General features: G+C 45.9%; 1 protein-coding gene across 1 annotated transcript in view; it reads left to right on the forward strand.

The window, feature by feature from the left end:
- Nbea (neurobeachin) overlaps positions 1–9,953 on the forward strand; it is a 583,161-nt gene extending 573,208 nt beyond the window's left edge. The window contains 4 exon segments of the mRNA XM_052180490.1: positions 3,116–3,217; positions 4,889–5,085; positions 6,711–6,862; positions 8,173–9,953. Of these exon segments, the coding sequence (XP_052036450.1) occupies positions 3,116–3,217; positions 4,889–5,085; positions 6,711–6,862; positions 8,173–8,263 (542 nt within the window). The 3' untranslated portion in view covers positions 8,264–9,953.
- The last annotated feature ends 7,951 nt before the right edge of the window (positions 9,954–17,904 follow it).

Consider the following 17,904-nt stretch of genomic DNA (forward strand, 5'->3'; position numbering starts at 1 on the left):
GTTCTGGTCCAGTCTGTTTGGAGTTCTGTAGGCTTCTTGTATATTCATGGGCATCTCTCTCTTTAGGTTAGGGAAGTTTTCTTCCATAATTTTGTTGAAGATATTTGCTGGCCCTTTAAGTTGTAAATCTTCACTCTCATCAATGCCTATAATCCTTAGATTTGGCTTTCTCATTGTGTCCTGGATTTCCTGGATGTTTTGGGGTTACAAGCTTTTTGCATTTTGCATTTTCTTTAACTGTTGAGTCCATGGTTTCTATGGTATCTTTGGCATCTGAGATTCTTTCTTCTATCTCTTGTATTCTGTTGTTGATATTTGTGTCTATGGTCCCTGATTTCTTCCCAAGGTTTTCTATCTCCAAAGGTATCTCCCTTTGTGGTTTCTTAGTTGTTTCTATTTCTGTTTTTATATCCTGGAAGTTTTTGCTCAGTTCTGTCATTTGCTTGTTTGTGTTTTCCTCTAATTCTTTAAGAGATTTTTGTGTTTCCCCTTTCATGACTTCTGCCTGTTGATCAAAGTTCTCCTGTATTTCTTTAAGTGATTTTTGCATTTCCTCCTTATTGGCTTTTGTATTCTCCTGAATTTCTTTCAAGGATTTTTGTGTTTCCCTTGTAAGGGCTTCTAATTTTTGATCCATTTTCTCCTTACTTTAAGTATGTCCTTCATGTGTTCCTGTATCAGCATCATGACCAGTGATTTTAAATCCAAATTTTGTTTTTCTGGTGTGTTGGGGTATCCAGGACTTACTATTGTTGGAGAATTGGGTTCAGATGCTGCCATAATGCCTTGGTTTCTGTTAGTAACGTTCCTACGTTTGCCTTTAGCCATCTAGTTCTCCCTGGTGTTAGATGGTCTTATTGTCACTGGCTGGTGCTTCAACCTACTGTGGATCTTTAAGGTTATTTCTGGGTATATGCCCAGGAGTGGTATAGCAGGATCTTCTGGAAGTGAGGTGCCCAGTTTTCGGAGGAACCGCCAGACTGATTTCCAGAGTGGTTGTACCAATTTGCAACCCCACCAGCAGTGGAGGAGTGTTCCTCTTTCTCAACACCCTCTCCAACACCTGCTGTCTCCTGAATTTTTAATCTTAGCCATTCTGACTGGTGTAAGATAGGATTCCCCACCATGTAATAAGGATACATGCTCTACTATGTTCATAGCAGCCCTATTTATAATTGCCAGATGCTGGAAAGAACCCAGGTATCCCTCAACAGAAGAGTGGATGCAAAAAATGTGGTATATCTACAAAATGGAGTACTATTCAGCCATTAGAAACAATGAATTCATGAAATTCTTAGGCAAATGGATGGAGCTAGAGAACATCATGCTAAGTGAGGTAACCCAGACTCAAAAGGTGAATCATGGTATGCACTCACTAATAAGTGGATATTAACCTAGAAAATTGGAATACCCAAAACATAATCCACACATCAAATGAGGTACAAGAAGAAAGGAGGAGTGGCCCCTTTTTCTGGAAAGACTCAGTGAAGCAGTATTCGGCAAAACCAGAACGGGGAAGTGGAAAGGGGTGGGTGGGAGGACAGGGGAAGAGAAGGGGGCTTACGGGACTTTCGGGGAGTGGGGGGCTAGAAAAGGGGAAATCATTTGAAATGTAAATAAATTATATCGAATAAAAAAAATTTAAAAAAAAAAGGTTATTTCTGCAACACTGGATGACTGGGTTTCCTCTGGCACAGATTACTGATATGCTGCCTTCCTCTTTTGTGCCTTTGGAGCCCTGCTCAGTCTTGCCTCAAGCAATGTTATACTTAGGTTGTCAAGGTCAGCCAGGTGTTCTCTGTCTGCTCTATTATGGAGCGAAGATGGTGTGGTGGGGGTCACTCCCTCTGTTGATTCTCACATAGGACACAGGTCTTGTGACGGACTGGCTTGCAGATGAACCGCCTATGTGCTCAGTTCCTGAGTGCAGGCAGACCCCTGGAGATTTGCACCACCAGAAATCTAAAGCTCAGGGTGATACAGTACTTAGTGACCCTTTTCTGTCCCGGCAAGGAGCGAATATGGCTGCAGGGAATCTCTTCCTCTGCTGCTCTCCGGGCAGGACACAGGTCCCACACCCAGTGGGCTGGTGGACACACCACCTATGTGCTCAGTTCTTTGGTGCAGGCGGACCCCTGGCGGTTTGCACCACCCGAGATCTAAAGCTCAGAGTGATACAGTACCTCGTGATCCTTTTCTGTCCCTGCAGGCAGCGAATATGGCCACAGCGCTTCTCTCCTTCTGCTGCTCTCTGGGCAGGACACAGGCCCCACGCCCGGCTGGCTGGCAGACAAACCACCTATGTGCTCAGTTCTTTGGCACAGGCAGACCCCTGGCAGTTTGCACCACCAGCGATCTAAAGCTCAGGGTGATATAGTACCTAGTGACCCTTTTCTGTCCCGGCAGGGAATGAATATCGCGTGTTTGTTTTTATCATGGAGAATTAACTCTTGGTTGACTACTGTATGTAAGAGAATATAGAACATTGTAGACATTTTTCAAAGTCAATAGACATTCTAATTTTATTGTTCTCAATGCTGAAATTGCCACTTCATACAAGTGCACAATACAAAATACCAGGAGTATGTGTAGTCACTTTCAGAAATGGTTGGAAATTTTGTCTTAATCCTAAGTCAGAGTATACTTATACTCAGAGCACACACACTAAAAGAACACATTTTCAAAACCATGCCCACAGTGAGGTGAGCGACCCGCTCCCAGAAACATTACATGCACAGTACCCTTGGATTCTGAGCTAAATTTTGGTCACTGTGCATCCTGAAACCATTTACTGTTGCCCAGTGCTCTGTGTCCCCTATGTTCATATGTAAGTGGAACTAGAGCCAGGGACATGGCCTGGCCTCACACAACGTTGCAGTGACTACGAGTTTCTGTGTAACTGCCTCGCTGAGAGGAAAGCCACTGACTTCTGAGCACTCACGTGGATTGACTTCCCAGCTGCCCTGTAGCAGGGCTAGGGTTAGATCATGTCACACAGGAAGGACAGGCAGAGAGATAAAGTGAGTGACCCGGCCATGTCCTTCCTCATCATTGCTGACTATGTCATCAGGTCTGTACTGGTCTCCAGTGACACCCTGCTACTCTTTCCTTGTAGGTGACTATCCTGCGCCCAGAGCCGTCCTCACAGGCCATGACCATGAAGTTGTCTGTGTCTCCGTCTGTGCAGAACTCGGACTCGTTATCAGTGGTGCTAAAGGTCAGAAGCCATATCTTTCATATTCTATCTCTAGGCAGTTGAGCATTTTCTAGCTGTGACTTTTGTTGATTTCTTCGAGAAATTCAACAGATAGATGTGGTCTCTGGGTTCTCTGTCATTGCTTAGTTTTATCAAATATTAGTAATATTTTCCAACACTGACACAAAATATGATTAGAAGTTTATGATGTAGTCATGTACATTCTAACCCAAACACTGGTAAATGAAACCTTCAATGAATTCATATGATCAAGCTATGAAAGAGGACATTTGAAAAAGGAGGCATACAACCAATGCTTTGGGATTTGGATTAAGTTGTTCCCTAGTCTGTCCTTAGGACAGGTCCTTTCTATGCCGAGCTGACTGTGCAGAGCTGGAGAGAAAGGGACAGACCCTGATTTCTTAACTTTGTGGAAGAATTGTCATCTGGAGAGGAATCTTAGATGGCTCTTCTGAAGGGGATTAGAGAATTCTATGGGAACACTCTAGGCAGAAAGCCCAGGAGGGCAGGAGTGTAGGGGGCTAGGCAGAGCTGAGCCAAGACCTAGAACCCAAGAGCTGAAAGTGAGAATTAACTAATTAATTAATTAATTTCAGTAGAAATTCTTAAGGTTTCTTTTGAGGGGATGCTCTTTTATTTTAATTTTTATCAAAGTCTAAGACTTCAGGAGATTAGATTTTGTTGTCAAGAGTTGTCCTGCGGTGTTATGGAGAAAGAGGACCCTGGGGACGAGAGCCCATGTACTGCGGCGTTATGGAGAAAGAGGACTCTGAGGACAAGAGCCCATGTACTTTGCGTTTTGAGCAAGAAAGCGAGCCTAGCCGTGCAGGTGCAGGTGCTTCTCTCCTCAGGTGCTAAAGGCAAAGCGGGTGCCCTTCCCGCCTGCCCGTCTCCACAGCGCCCCCATATCAGACAGAGTACAGTTTGATACTGACGCCTTTCTGCATGTAAAAATGTGGCGATTGAAATCATTCAACAGTTGTCAGGTAAAAAGGTAGCCACACTTTATGCAGGCTTTGTCTTTTGACTGAGTGAGGAGCCAAGCACACAGTGGGCAGTCACAGTGTTTGTTCCCACCAGGCTGTGGAATTTTGATCTTCTTAATGTAGCTTTCATGGCCATAAAATTGTCCTGAACAAGATAAGACTGTTTCTGCACCCCTTTTACACTTTTGCCCCTCTATTAATTTTAAAAGTAAAAAAAAAAAAGTCTGTAGTCAGAATTACCCGATTAACTTCTTAATTGCACATTCACATCTTACGCATACACCACAGGCAAAGGCGAAGCTTGCTTGGCAGTGACGTGTCTAGACTGTGGGCTGAAGTCTGACCCCAGTGGGGAGATTGGGCTGCTGTTGCCTTCACTCTCGTAATGAGAACCCTCCAAAGCCACAGATCAGACTTCCTGGGCACAGTCTGAACTCGCCTGACCTTGGAGTTAAAGTGTACGCGTGTGCATGTGCGTGTATGTGCGTGCGTGCGTGCGTGCATGTGTGTGTGTGTGTGTAGGTGTGTGTGTGTAGGTGTAGTGAGTGTGTGTACATATATGTTCATACGTGCTGTAGCACTCCTCTGTTGTCATCATCTCTTTATCATACCTGAGTGCCTCCTCAGGTGTGGTTTTGAGCTGGTGTTGTCTCTGACCGCCTGGCATCTCTGTTCCCCTCTGCAGAGGGCCCTTGCCTCGTTCATACCATCACTGGAGACCTGCTGAGGGCCCTGGAGGGGCCAGAAAACTGCTTATTTCCACGCCTAATTTCAGTATCCAGTGAAGGCCACTGCATCATATACTATGAGCGAGGACGGTTCAGCAACTTCAGCATCAATGGGAAACTTTTGGCTCAAATGGAGATCAATGATTCCACTAGGGTGAGTGCCACGTGCTGAGTGCAAGAAGCCATGCAGCCAAACTCACTTGTCATTAAATGGCTCTGTGCAGAGCTTCCCTGGTATCCTCTTCAACCCGAGATCCTTCCGCTGAACACGCTCAGCAAGTTACTCTGGAGACCACAGCTGTTTGCCTAGGGGAAGCATTCCAAGGCCCTCCGCAAGCAGTGAGCTCAGGACTGTGCTCCCAGGGTGGCCTGCTTAGGATAAAACAGCATGCCGGAAAGCAAGTTGGAAAGGAAAGGGTTTACTTTAGCTTGATCACAGTATATCATGAAAGGAGGTCAGGAACCCAGGACAGGAACCGAATAGACCAAAGAGGAACACTGCTTACTGGCATGTGCCCCATCAGGACCACCTGACCAGGGTCCCTCTGCCCTCAATGGTCTGGATCCTCCTCTCAGTCATTAAGAAAATGTCCTACAAAGTTCCTACAGCCCAATCTCATGGAGCCACTTTTTCAATTAAGACCCCTTCTTCCCAGATATTTTAAGTTTCTGCCAAGTTAACAGAAAAATAACCAGGACACACAGCACTATAGAACAAAGATGCCTATCCCAAGAACCCTGACTACAGCTTCAAGTTCCCTATTGTCCTCATTCACTAATGAAATGCAATGGCCAGTGCCTTGGTTCAAGGAACTGTCGGGAAATATGCTTCTGTTCTTTATGCTAAATCTCCATTAGCACCTGCAGTTTCACAAAATGCAGTGTTCTCACTAGTTATTCCTGGCTTAGATTGACAATATTCTCATTATAACTTTCATAATTTTATAACTAAATTAATTTTAAAGATTTAATTTTTAATTATGCTGTTTTGGGGGAGCAAGAAGTGTGCACACTTGAATTTTGAGACAAGAAAAGGACATCAGATCCCCTAGGTCTAGAGTTACACTTAGTTGTGAGCCATGGGTCCTGGGAACCACACTCGTGTCCTCTAGAACAGCGGTAAACACTCTCAACCACTAAGTGATCTCTCTCTAGCACTTTAAATATTTTATTTTTATTTTATTCTTTTCAGTTGGCTTTAAAAAAAAGTCCTATGTCTTTAGAAAAATACTTTGATAGATTTGATATCAAAGTTTGATAGAACTTTGATTGAAAGTTCTGCAGATTAGACCTTAAGAAATTTGGACAATTGGCCAAATAAGGGGATAATGTTAAGGAGGATGACAGTCATAATGTTAAGGAGGATAATGTTAAGGAGGATGACAGTACTTTCCAGGTCATTGGTTGGTGGTCTGTTGGTTTCACGGTGGATGGGTGGTTGACTGTTGGGTTGTTGGTTGTTGTTCGGTCAACTGATGCCTAGTTGTTTGGTTGTTAGTTGGTTGATTGATGGTTGGCTGGTAGTTGTTTAGTTGGTTGGCATTTGCTTGACTTGTAGTTGGTTGATTGGTGATTAGTTGGTGGTTGGTGTTCCATGGTTGCTTACCTAAAGCTTGGTTGGTAGGTAGGTGGTGGTTAGGCAGAAGTTGGTAGAGCATTAGTGGTTGTTTGGTTGGCTGATTAAGCTTGCATACACTAGGGCAAATACTTGACTTGATCAGCCATGACCATTGACATGAAACAAATGAAGAGATGGTTTATCTGCCTTTTTTCCTGTAGGCTATTCTCCTGAGCAGCGACGGACAGAACCTGGTGACTGGAGGAGACAATGGCGTGGTGGAGGTCTGGCAGGCCTGTGACTTTAAGCAGTTGTACATTTACCCCGGATGTGATGCTGGCATTAGAGCGATGGATTTATCCCATGACCAAAGGTGAGCCACGGCAAGGGCAGTGTGGTCATGGGAACAGGTCAACAGCTTAGCTTTCTCTCGATCTCAGCCAGATGGAGGAAGGACTGCACAGACAGGCCAGGATGGAGATGAGGGGGGGGAAGGGAGGGAGGGGGGGAAGGGAGGGAGGGGGAGGGGAAGGGAGGGAGGGGGAGGGGAAAGGAGGGAGGGGAGGGAGGGAGGGGGAGGGAGGGAGGGGGAGGGGAAGGGAGGGAGGGGGAGGGAGGGGGAGGGGAAGGGAGGGAGGGGAGGGAGGGAGGGGGAGGGAGGGGGGGGGGGAAGGAGGGAGGGAAAGAGGGGAAAAAGAAAGACAATATTTATATTATAGCAGAAGTGACCTACAAAGTGCTAAGGGCACATAGTGAAGTGACCCAGCACATGACCCTAATCTGACTGCATGCCAAGGGAGCAGGACCAGAGCCCTTGGAGGAGATGCGTGGACGTGTGGGAGACTGAGGAGACATTTGTCAGGCTGGATCACAGAGGCTCCAGTAGTATAGGAAAGGTGCTAGCTAACTTCCTATTTCCATTTTAATGCCATTATTAATTTTGATTAATTGTGCTGTGCAGAGCAGGGCTGTATTGGGACAATTCATGCACAGGAAGTATAACTTATAAACACATAATGGCGAAGGACACCTTTGAGGATGGGCCGATTAATGGCTAAGCACACTTAAGAATGTCGTGAGACGTGAACTCAGTCATTGGTAGTGAGACACCCCGGAGGAAGGAGCTCTGATTGGTTTAGGAAGCACAAGCAAGAAGGAACAGTGATGATGTCACCTGCATGGTGACAGTGACTCAGGACAGATGCACTAAGTCTGAAGGTTTTAGACTTCCTGCTGTTGTTCAGTATCCCACAGACAAAACGAAATTGGTACCTGAGGCTTGTGGTTTATGGATCTACATGTGGTGTTGGAGGATGCTAGCACTTCCCTATCTGGTTCATATAACCATAGGCAGGTTTTATAGTGACCAGGTAAGGGGTAGAGTGGTTAAAGTACATTAAGGAAAAAAGGCCAGAATTCCACAGAAAAGCTCAGGCTTATCCCAGAGGAGGGTGTGGATGGACCCCAAGTCACACTAGAGTGTGTGGTTTGATGGTCTTGACTTGCGCTCTCCAGCAGTCAGCTGTCCCGACTAGCTCAGCAGTTCTTAGAAGCAAGAGGAAATGCTCAACCTCTCTCAGTGAACACATCAGACTTGGGACCATCTGAGATAAGGCCAGTGTGAGCATAAAGTGGCGAGTGCACACTGTTCTCCTGTCACTCTCCATCGTCTCTGTTTTCCAGGACTCTCATCACTGGCATGGCTTCTGGAAGCATTGTAGCTTTTAATATAGATTTTAATCGGTGGCATTATGAGCATCAGAACAGGTACTGAAGAGAAGCAGCAGAAGCCACGTTCAAGTGAGAGCACCAGTGCTCTGTGGAAAGGCAGTATCTCTGTGGGGACGCTGGTCCACATCGGCCTGTTTGTACATCCATCCCACCCAGCAGTCGCCGAGCATCATAGTCGGGAGCCATTTCACCCTGTTTTTCCAGGACTGAACACCAGCTGCTGTCAAGCAAGCTTCTATCATGTAAATTATCTGAATTAGGAGACGTTTTGGTAATTATTTCATATATCGCCGTTTATTGAGAAAAGGTTGTAGGAAGCCTCACAAGAGACTTTTGACAATTCTGAGGAACCTTGTGCCCAGTTGTTACAAAGTTTAAGCTTTGAACCTAACCTGCATCCCATTTCCAGCCTCTTTTCAAGCTGAGAAAAAAAAAAAAAAACCACGTTTGATACTTTGTACATCATATGCATCTTATTTAAAGGGATACTTTTGTAAAAGTGAAACCTTGTATAAAGAAAGAGCAGCCTTTGTTAATTTACCGTGGAGTTACAGCCTGCATGCTCCCCCACTCCCCCAGTCTTGATGGAACAGGTGCAGTCAAGCTAGGACACGGAAGAACACAGCTTGTTCAAAAGGGTTGAATTTGGGCTCAATCTATAATTTTTGACATTTTCACTAAAATATGGTTTGCACTTTTTAATCGAAGTTCATCCTTCTAAGTGAGGTTTGCTCATATAGCATTTGGATACTAAGCCATTATTTGCCACTGTTGGTACTTATACAAAGAAAATTCAGCCCTGCCCCTTAGGACCTGAAAATGTAACAGAAAGGGAGCGTGGGTGTGAGGGCCTGGTTTCCACTGAGTCGCTACCATTAGTCCCATCCAGCACCGGGCCATGCGCCCTGGAGTCAGCCGCTGGCTCCGTGTCCGCGTTGGCACGCTGGGAGGGTCCGGGTGCTGACAGCCCCTCCTCCTTGGTTCTCAGATAGCAGAGTTTAATAATGAGTCAGACCATATAGCAACAAAAACAAACATTCCTTTCGTTCCTTGTGAGATTCCCAACTGAAGCCACACTCCTAGCCTAAGGACTTTCATCTTTACAATGGAAAATGATGGCTCTCAAATGATTTTCCATCCATTGTCCCGATCCAGCTTTCACCCAGGGCTCTCCACATTTTCTTCATGTTTCTTCTTTGTATATTTGGTGACTGTATTGTCATAGATGTACATATCGTGTCGGTAGGGCTATGAGGCATGTTACAGGAATGTAATTTTCTCAGAATTTACACTCATTTGCAGTCATTTATTTCAAAAGATAAAACAGAATAATGGGTTCTTTGTATTGGCACTTTGCACCAGAAGCATATCATTATTTATTGCTGTGATTACTTATCTGTCATCCACCTTGTACTAGAAAGTTTTAGCACTGAATTATTCCTTCTTCATTGTTGTTTGTATTTATGAAATTCTGAAATTATGGGGAATCAGTGTACTGATTATGTTATTCATCACCAGGCTGTGAGCAATATCTTGAGTTTGTAGCTTAGAATTGGGAAGGCACTGAACATCTGGAAGACAAGGTCATTTCATCTTGAGATCATGGTGAAATATTTTGGATATATAAATTCCTTAAGCTATTGTAACCATGTTTTATTGCAAAGATGTAAAATATGCCAGATGTGTGTGAGTTGGAAATCAAAAAAAGAAAAATAAAATATGCAAAGAATTCACTGATTGCCTCACACGTCACTGGATGCCTTGGTGACACGCATTCCTCCCACTGCTGCCCCTTGAATATGAAAAATCAGCATTGCCTCATATGAGGGCCTCACATGGCAAAACCACGAACAGAACTGTAATAAAGCCAGCCAGCAGTCTTCTTGTCCACTGCCAGGAATGTTGGCAACACAGGCCACAGGGGACAGGAACCAAGTGATAAAGGAAATACCTTCTTGAGTGAGTGTTATCAGGTAATGCCATTTTCATCTAAAAACCACTCTTGGCAGTGTTGCTATCAAGCAGGGGTGACTGAGGTGAGGACTGACACCCAGAGGAGCTGAGCAGCTGCTGGCCACAGCGAGGTAGGTGACAGGCAGGTGAGGCTGCCAACTATATTCCTGTAATGGAAAAGACAGGGCCAGTGGAACCCCAAGAAAGACTGGCCTGGCCCTCTCCCCATCCTACCCCAAAAGCCAGAGACTTATCAGGTTCCTCAGTCTCCCAAAGCGCCTTCAGCCCAGCCCATGTTCTGTCTGTCAGTTATTCCAAAAAGCCAGTCACTGCCTAAAACGTTTGGAAACTGCACCAGCACCTGCACTGCCCCCAAACCTGCTAATCGGGACTGGTCTCTAATCCGACCCCTCTCCATGCTGTGCCCTGCACAGCATCCTGCAGAGGTGACTGACAGCTCGGGAACTTAAGAAAACCTTCTGGGGCTTTAAAGAGCATAACCTAGGGACCCAGCCCACCCCCAGCCCACCCCACCCACAGTCAGACACACTGTCCCTTGGTTACTTTTCAACAACCCTGATTTAAGAACTAATGTCCAGGCACTGAGCACACTAGTCCTTCAGGGGGGACACAATTGGCTCAGTCACTCAAGTGTGTGCCCCCATCCCCAACCTCTGTGAGTGTGTGTGGCCACTCTGCCCATTTGCGGAGCTGGGGATGTAGCAGGGTGCCTTGTGTTCGTGCACAAAATGCTGAGTTCAATCCCCAGTGCGTGGAATAAACCAGGTCCGATTAATGCCAGGTCATCCGCAGTTACTGTTCTCAGGAGGTATTGGCAGGAGGATTAGTTCAGCATCATTGTCAGCTACACAGCAAGTTCAAGAGCAGGCTGCAGTGCTACCTGAGGCTTCATCTTAGAACAAAAACAACCATGGCATTTGCAGGCTCTGAGAACCGATGCACCCATCTCCAGGGTTCTTCCTCCCCGGAGTGCACAGGCTATTCACATCACTGCATTTAACACCTCATCAAAACTGACTAAAATTCACAGTCTTCTTTGGTAGACAGAAGTACTCCAAAACCCATTCCCAAGCAACATTATAATAAAGACAATCTGTAAATTAAACTTGAACAAACTGATACAGCTCTTCTTTGAGGTCAGTGAAGTCAGGGTGCTGTTTTAGGTAGTGTGACAACCATTTGCACTGAAGAAACATCAAAAACAGATGCCCACATGTTCTAGAAACTGGATTCTGTAAGCCTTATAACACACACGTGTTCAGGTACCTCCCTTGTGAGAGCCAGCTAAAGGCCTCAGAAGATTCTTGTGCCCTGGCTAAGAAGAGAGACATGAGACTCTGCATACATGCATTGCTTTATAGTTAATCAACACTCTGAATGTCACTCAGTGAAAGACCATTTCTATTGTCTTTTATGCTAATTCACAAAGCAATCATTACCCCACCCCCACCCCCAAAAAGCCATTCTCTGGATGTCATATCCTTACCAGGATGTATCTGCACTTCCTGGAGTTGAGCTTGGGATGACAGCTCTGACTCACACATGGCCTGGAATGGGAGTATTGACTGTCCCCAAGATTCATGATAAGCCAGCACACTGCATGTGTGTACTGGAAACTGCATGTCGACTCTTGGTCTTGCTCACTGGAGTGAAGTGTCCCCTGTGGTCGCAGCACCGCACACGGGGCTGTCATCACACGCTGGCACCTTCCTTTCTCCTTTCTGGGACCATCAGCTTCTGGGGCACGGCATTGGGATTCAGACAAGATTCTCAGCAGTACACTTACAGACGTGTGATTGCTGCGTACTCCCAGAAACAGGTGGTTTCAGATCTTCAGGTAAAAATGACAAGGTTCCCTGGGATGGTCAGGGCCCCAGAAACTTGCTCAATACACCAGCTTCTCACTGCCTGCTTCCATCCTGCACCGTGGCACTCAAGACCCTCCTGCTGCTGTCATACAGATAGATCCTGGGCTCTTCCGCCCATCTCAGAAATGCCAAGTCCCAGCCAGCAGCGGAAGAGGGGCTGCTGAAGGATTTTGATGACTGCTCTTAACCCAAGTTCACACAGTTGTTGAAAGAAGATAGGTGGCCACACTCTAATGAGAATGTATTTTCACTATCCAACATCCCTTCCCTATTTAAACTGCCGTGTTCATTGGGCAAATGAACCTGTCTTCCTATCTGGATATCTATGGAGACTGCCAGTCACAGCGTTTAATGCCTCCAGTCGACCTCTTGTACTCAGGCCTTGCCAACCAGGACCCTCCCATTTACAGTACTCTGGTGATGCAATCTCTAGCTAGAGGTAGCATGTGGCCGGAAAGGGACTCGTCGGACCTGGCTCTTACTTTCTGAACTGCATCCTGAAGTGAGGAGGCCAGCTTATCTTTCTCCTCTAGAGTCTCTAGCCTGTCACAGTGGTCAGTTTGTTAGCAGCCTTGACCATGCTGCCAGCGAAGGCGACGTGCAGCTGGTGAGAGTGACACCACAGGAACCACTAGCCAGGAGTCCAGTGGGGCACAAGCTGCTCCCAGACATGCAGACTTCGCGGTTCTTCATGGTCACGTTTCTAGTTAGGAAGGAGTTTCAATTGGGGGATTGCCTGGGTCAGCGTGGCCTATGGGTATTTCTCTGGGATATGTTCCCAGATTACTAATTGATGGAGGAGGACCCATCTACTGCAGGTGGTGCCATCTCTCTATAGATGTGCCTGCGCAGGATAAGAAAGTATGGCTACTTTAGGACACAGGAAGTGACTGGGCCCTGAAGGGGCCATTAGGACACAGGAATTCCATCCTGGGTGTGCCATCAAGGAGAGCTTCTCTGAGTATGTCACTCACAGCCTTGTGGTGACTTACTTGTCTCTGTGTGTTACATTACACTTCAGTAAAAATACACACTTTAAAAAGTTAAAAAATATACTCCATCTCACCAGTTCATGACCACGGAATGTACAGGTTTCACCTACTAGTTTCCTGGCCCTCTCTCATTCTGATCCTCTGCAGGGGTCAGGGGTCGTCAGCCTATTGACTGCCTGGCTTAACCCTCTACCGCCTGAGTGGGTACTTTGCTCACTGGAGTTATGCACATACCATTGTGTGCACTGCTTGATTAGCACCTGTGTTCATGTGAGCAGCAATGACCAAATTCTGAAGACCGGGTAAATCATGAGCAGTACATGGCTGCTGCTCACAGCTTTCAAGGTTAGGACGTCCCAGCTCGAGCGCCAGCAGGCTTGGGGAGCTGTGCACGGTGTGTAGGTGGTACCTTCCATGTTCTCCCATACCGAAATTGGGCAGACAAGCTCCATTAGTCCTTTCATATAAGGGTACCAATTTTATGAATTTATTTGCAATCTATTCACAAGAGCTCCAACTTCACAACCTCGCTGTCTCCCCTACCCCACCCCCCCCCACCCCCCGAAGCCTCACCTCAGTATCATCCAAATACTATGGAAGGTTAAGTTGCAAATAGAGTTTGAAAGGAGATGAACACAGAAGTCTTACCAGCACCCCTCCTAAATCCTCACTGCTTATCACAGGAATTTCAGTCTGGTAAGTTAGCTGCAGAGGGAAGATGTGCAAAACAGAAAGGCTTACATAACCCAAGCTTGTGACTCAAAACACGACTACCCACCCTACACCCCTCAGTAGCTAACTCCTCCTCACCATAGCGGGCAATCCTAGTTGGGCTTGAACAGGGCACTCCCTAGCCTGCCACTCTCAAGTCTGCAGCTGTCCAGTCTGAACTCAGGCTTTCCCAGTCATGCTAGTTTTGTTAGGTGATGAATGGCAAGAACTTAAAAAAAAAACAAAACTAAACCTAACGAAGGTCTTTCCTACTAGATGCCGAACTGAAGTGAAATCCAAATCTCTGCCGCCATGGGGTAGGCACAGCCATTGGCTCAGCCACACTCAAATAGAGCACAGACCCCATTAATGCCATGCCAGCATTAGGGCTTGACCTGGGATTCCCAGCTTAATGCCAACAGGGGCGTGGTGGCACCCATGTGTTACCCTAGCGCAGGGGGAGGTAAAGAGCCCCTGAGGTTGGGCTAGCCACTTAATAAGTTCCAGGTTCTGTGAGAAAGCCTGTCTAGAATAATACACACATGCACACACACACACACACACACACACACACACACCTAAACACACCTAAGATAATTTCTAAAGCCCCAAACTCTCCAGTGAGGTTTGAACTTCCACGAAGTCCTTGAACCAGCCCTTGAGAACTCAGTGTTCACGTGATAACCTAGAGTAACGCAACCCTGTGTGTTTGCAAACCCTGTGCCTTCTTCCTGAGCCCTGTAACTGCATACCAAAGACGCCTCAGGAAGAGGAGAGAAGTTGATCCAAAACTCAGAACCAATGAGAAGGGAAACACTATTCAAGCCTAGTCTCCAGGATCCCAGGTTGGCCAAGCATTTACCTACTCACTTGTCTAAAAAGTGACATCACCAAAATGAAGAACTTTGGCCTGCTGAGTGCTTGGAATTCAAGGACACAAAAGAAGGTTGGAGACACAAACAGAGAACCAACATGTCTCTGATCTTCTCCTAACCTCCTGTCTCCCCTCCGAAGCTTGTCACAAATATCAAGTTCCTCTTTCCCATAGCAGGTCCTAGAAACGAGAACCTTTCACAGAGCAAGCTACTTATCCTGAATCTTACCTTCACCCTAGAATTCTGTGTAAGCTGTCTTAGTCACTGTCCTATTGCTGTGAAGAGACAGCATGACCACACCAAATCTAAAAAGAAAAAAAAAATGAAAGCATTTAACTGGGGGTTGGCTTACAGTTTCACAAATTTCGTTCAGTATCATCATGGTGAGGAACACGGCAGCAGGCAGGCACTGTGCTGGAGGAAAGAAGAGCTGCATCCCAATGCATAGGCCTAGGAGAGAGAGAGAGAGAGAGAGAGAGAGAGAGAGAGAGGAGAGAGGGGGAGAGGGAGTCTGAGTTTGGCATGGGCTTTTGAACCTCAAAGCCCACCTCTCAGTAACACACATTCTCCAGGGAGGCCACACCTCTTAATCCTTTTAAAACAGTGGCACCCTGATGACTGAGCATTTCAATACATAGCCCATGGAACCATTCTTATTCAAACCACTAGACAGGCCATAAAGAAATACTCTAGCTGTTTTCTCAGATCATCAAGACTAATTACAGAATGGGTTCTGTGCCATGGCCTAAAGGAAGAGGTGCTACAATAGAGAAGCACAGAAAAGCCCCAGCTAAGCCTGCCTGCCTTTCCTCAATGTCTGTGACATTAGATCAAAAGTTAGTTCCATCAACTATGCTCACACAGCTAATTCAAGACAAGCAAAAATAAAATAAAATAAAAAAGAAAAGAAAAGAAAAACTGAGTCTCTGGCAGGCAGGCAGGAAAGAAGGTTGGATGCTTTAGCAAGTATTCGCCAGCATTGTGAGCAGGCCTCTGTGTGTTCATCTGTTTGTCCTGTTTTGTTTGGAGAATGGGACAGTGTCAGCTCACTCAGTAGGGATGAGATCTAACAGGAACATGGGGCTTGCCACAAGCATGTAGACTTCACACTGTAAAGCCCAGCCAACTCTAATTTTAGGAAGAAAACTACAAACCCCAACCCCAGCAACAGCCCGTCAGGCTACAGCAGCAGGGTCAGGGTGTATATAGCTAACCTAAGACATCCTGCAGAAAACACATAACCTAGCCACCCTGCTTGTTAGGTGGTTTTGACCCGTGTTTGGCTCTTGCAAATTATGGCAGAAATGCATTTTTTAAAATATGAGCTTGCTGACCCACATGGAAATTCCCTAAGCTTGTTGTAACTATAATAAATACCCTGTACCCCTAGACTAAGGGCTCTCACTTCTGACCACCACCACCACCACCAGCCCCCTCCCCAGCCATGATGGTGAGAGCCTTGCAATAAAGCCCTTTATATGTTTGCATTGGAATTGACTGCTCAGTGAGGGGTCTGTGGGGTACCTGAAACTTGGGCACAGCACACACAACACACTCCCACACAGAGATTTTCAGAGAGCAGGAGGAGCAGAAGAAAACGGCTACATCAGAGAGACACAATATGGTGTCACTGCTGCCTATAAACATCAGAACATTGAGCATAACCATGGTGATATGGAGAGGCTATTGAAGGCCCCCTGGGTCCCTCACAGTTTGTATGACTATCATCCTATCTTCCCAGCAGTGCACAGAGTTGACATTATCATTCTAATAATTCTTACAAAAGATCTGAGATTCAGAGAGGTCAAGTGTCTCCTCCAATGACACATCAGAAATTATTACTATATATGAAGCACTCAAGAGTCCAATGAGAAATGTCCAGTATGGACAAGTATTTTGGGGGGTTTTGTTGTTGTTTGGTTGTGATACAGGTTGCCCAGATGGCCTAGAATGAGCTATGTCCATGCTACCCTCAAACTCAAGAAGATCCTTCTGCTTCTGCCTCCTAATTGCTAGGATTACAGGCATAAACCACAAAACCCAACCTTGGTTTTTTTGTGACTTTTTCCATAAAAGCATTAAGAAAAATTCAAAGATACATGTGAATACAACTAAAGTTAAACCTTGGGTCTATCTATCAAATGTAACCAGGTGTCGCTTTCAGGAAACTTAGCTTTGTGCATTGTTGTCTCTTGACCAGTTCATTACAAGGTATTTGGAAAGTGACAGTCTCCCCCATTGTTAAATGGTCATCCTTAGGGGAGGTATGAAGAACATCTACCCTTCTTCCTAAGGTCCCAAAGACAAACCAAGCCTTCATTCCACTCGGTTCACTTTGGGGAAACAATGAGTTTAGTAGGCGTCCTTGCTAGCATAGGTGAAGGGTTATAGGCAGGAGTGTAGATGACCCTAAAACCGCCATTCTGGAAAGTCTGTATGCCGCATAGATAGTGACTGACTCCCCCAAGGCTAGCTATATGAATCACTCTCATCCTTCCTCACCCTATATCCTCAACCATCTCCCTCCAGGCCATGTGCATCAAGGCAAATTTGTATACAAATCGGATGGGAGGGTGGTTAGATACTCAAGTGAGGGTCCCTCCCATGAGAAGGATCAGCTGTCAACAAGTAGGCCCAGCGGAACTGAAGATGGCAAACGCCACATTGGCTTGAAGGAGACTTCTGTGTAACCTTCCAATCAGTACCTGAAGCAGCCTGTCTACCACCCTGATGTTGGAAGCAAACCAGGTTGTGACTAAAATTCTAACTATGGAAAGGAAAGACAGTGCTCTCTCTCAGGAGTGTTGGGTGTGGCTGCTCTGTGTTCTGAGTCAGTCTTTTTTCTCTGATGCTTCATTTTTTCCTTTTAAGTTGCTTAGAAATAACCAAGAATACTTCAGAATATGAAAACATATTCAAATTTCAAACATATGAAACACATCTTGCTTTTGTTCTGACATCTAACGGTGGGGATTGGGGAGCAGTGCTATGTTAGAAAGGGTTGTGTGGCTGTGACCAAAGAAGCCTAAGAAAGGAAAGCTATTGTAGATGTAGGAGCTGGGAAGAAAGGTGCGGCAGAGTTATGGGCAGTGAGAGGCTGTGGGGTCAGCTCCTCAAGAGGTACTGGGCCTGGAAGCAGGGGCAGGAGCCAGTTGTAAGGAGAAAATAGGGGCATGTTTGGAAGGAAAGCCATTGGCATAAGGGAGCAGGCATGTGGGATACTGGCCTGGGGATCTTGGGGTGACTCTGAGAGAATTAGGTAGC

Source organism: Apodemus sylvaticus, chromosome 4, assembly GCF_947179515.1.
Source record: "Apodemus sylvaticus chromosome 4, mApoSyl1.1, whole genome shotgun sequence".
Taxonomy (NCBI): Eukaryota; Metazoa; Chordata; class Mammalia; order Rodentia; family Muridae; genus Apodemus; species Apodemus sylvaticus.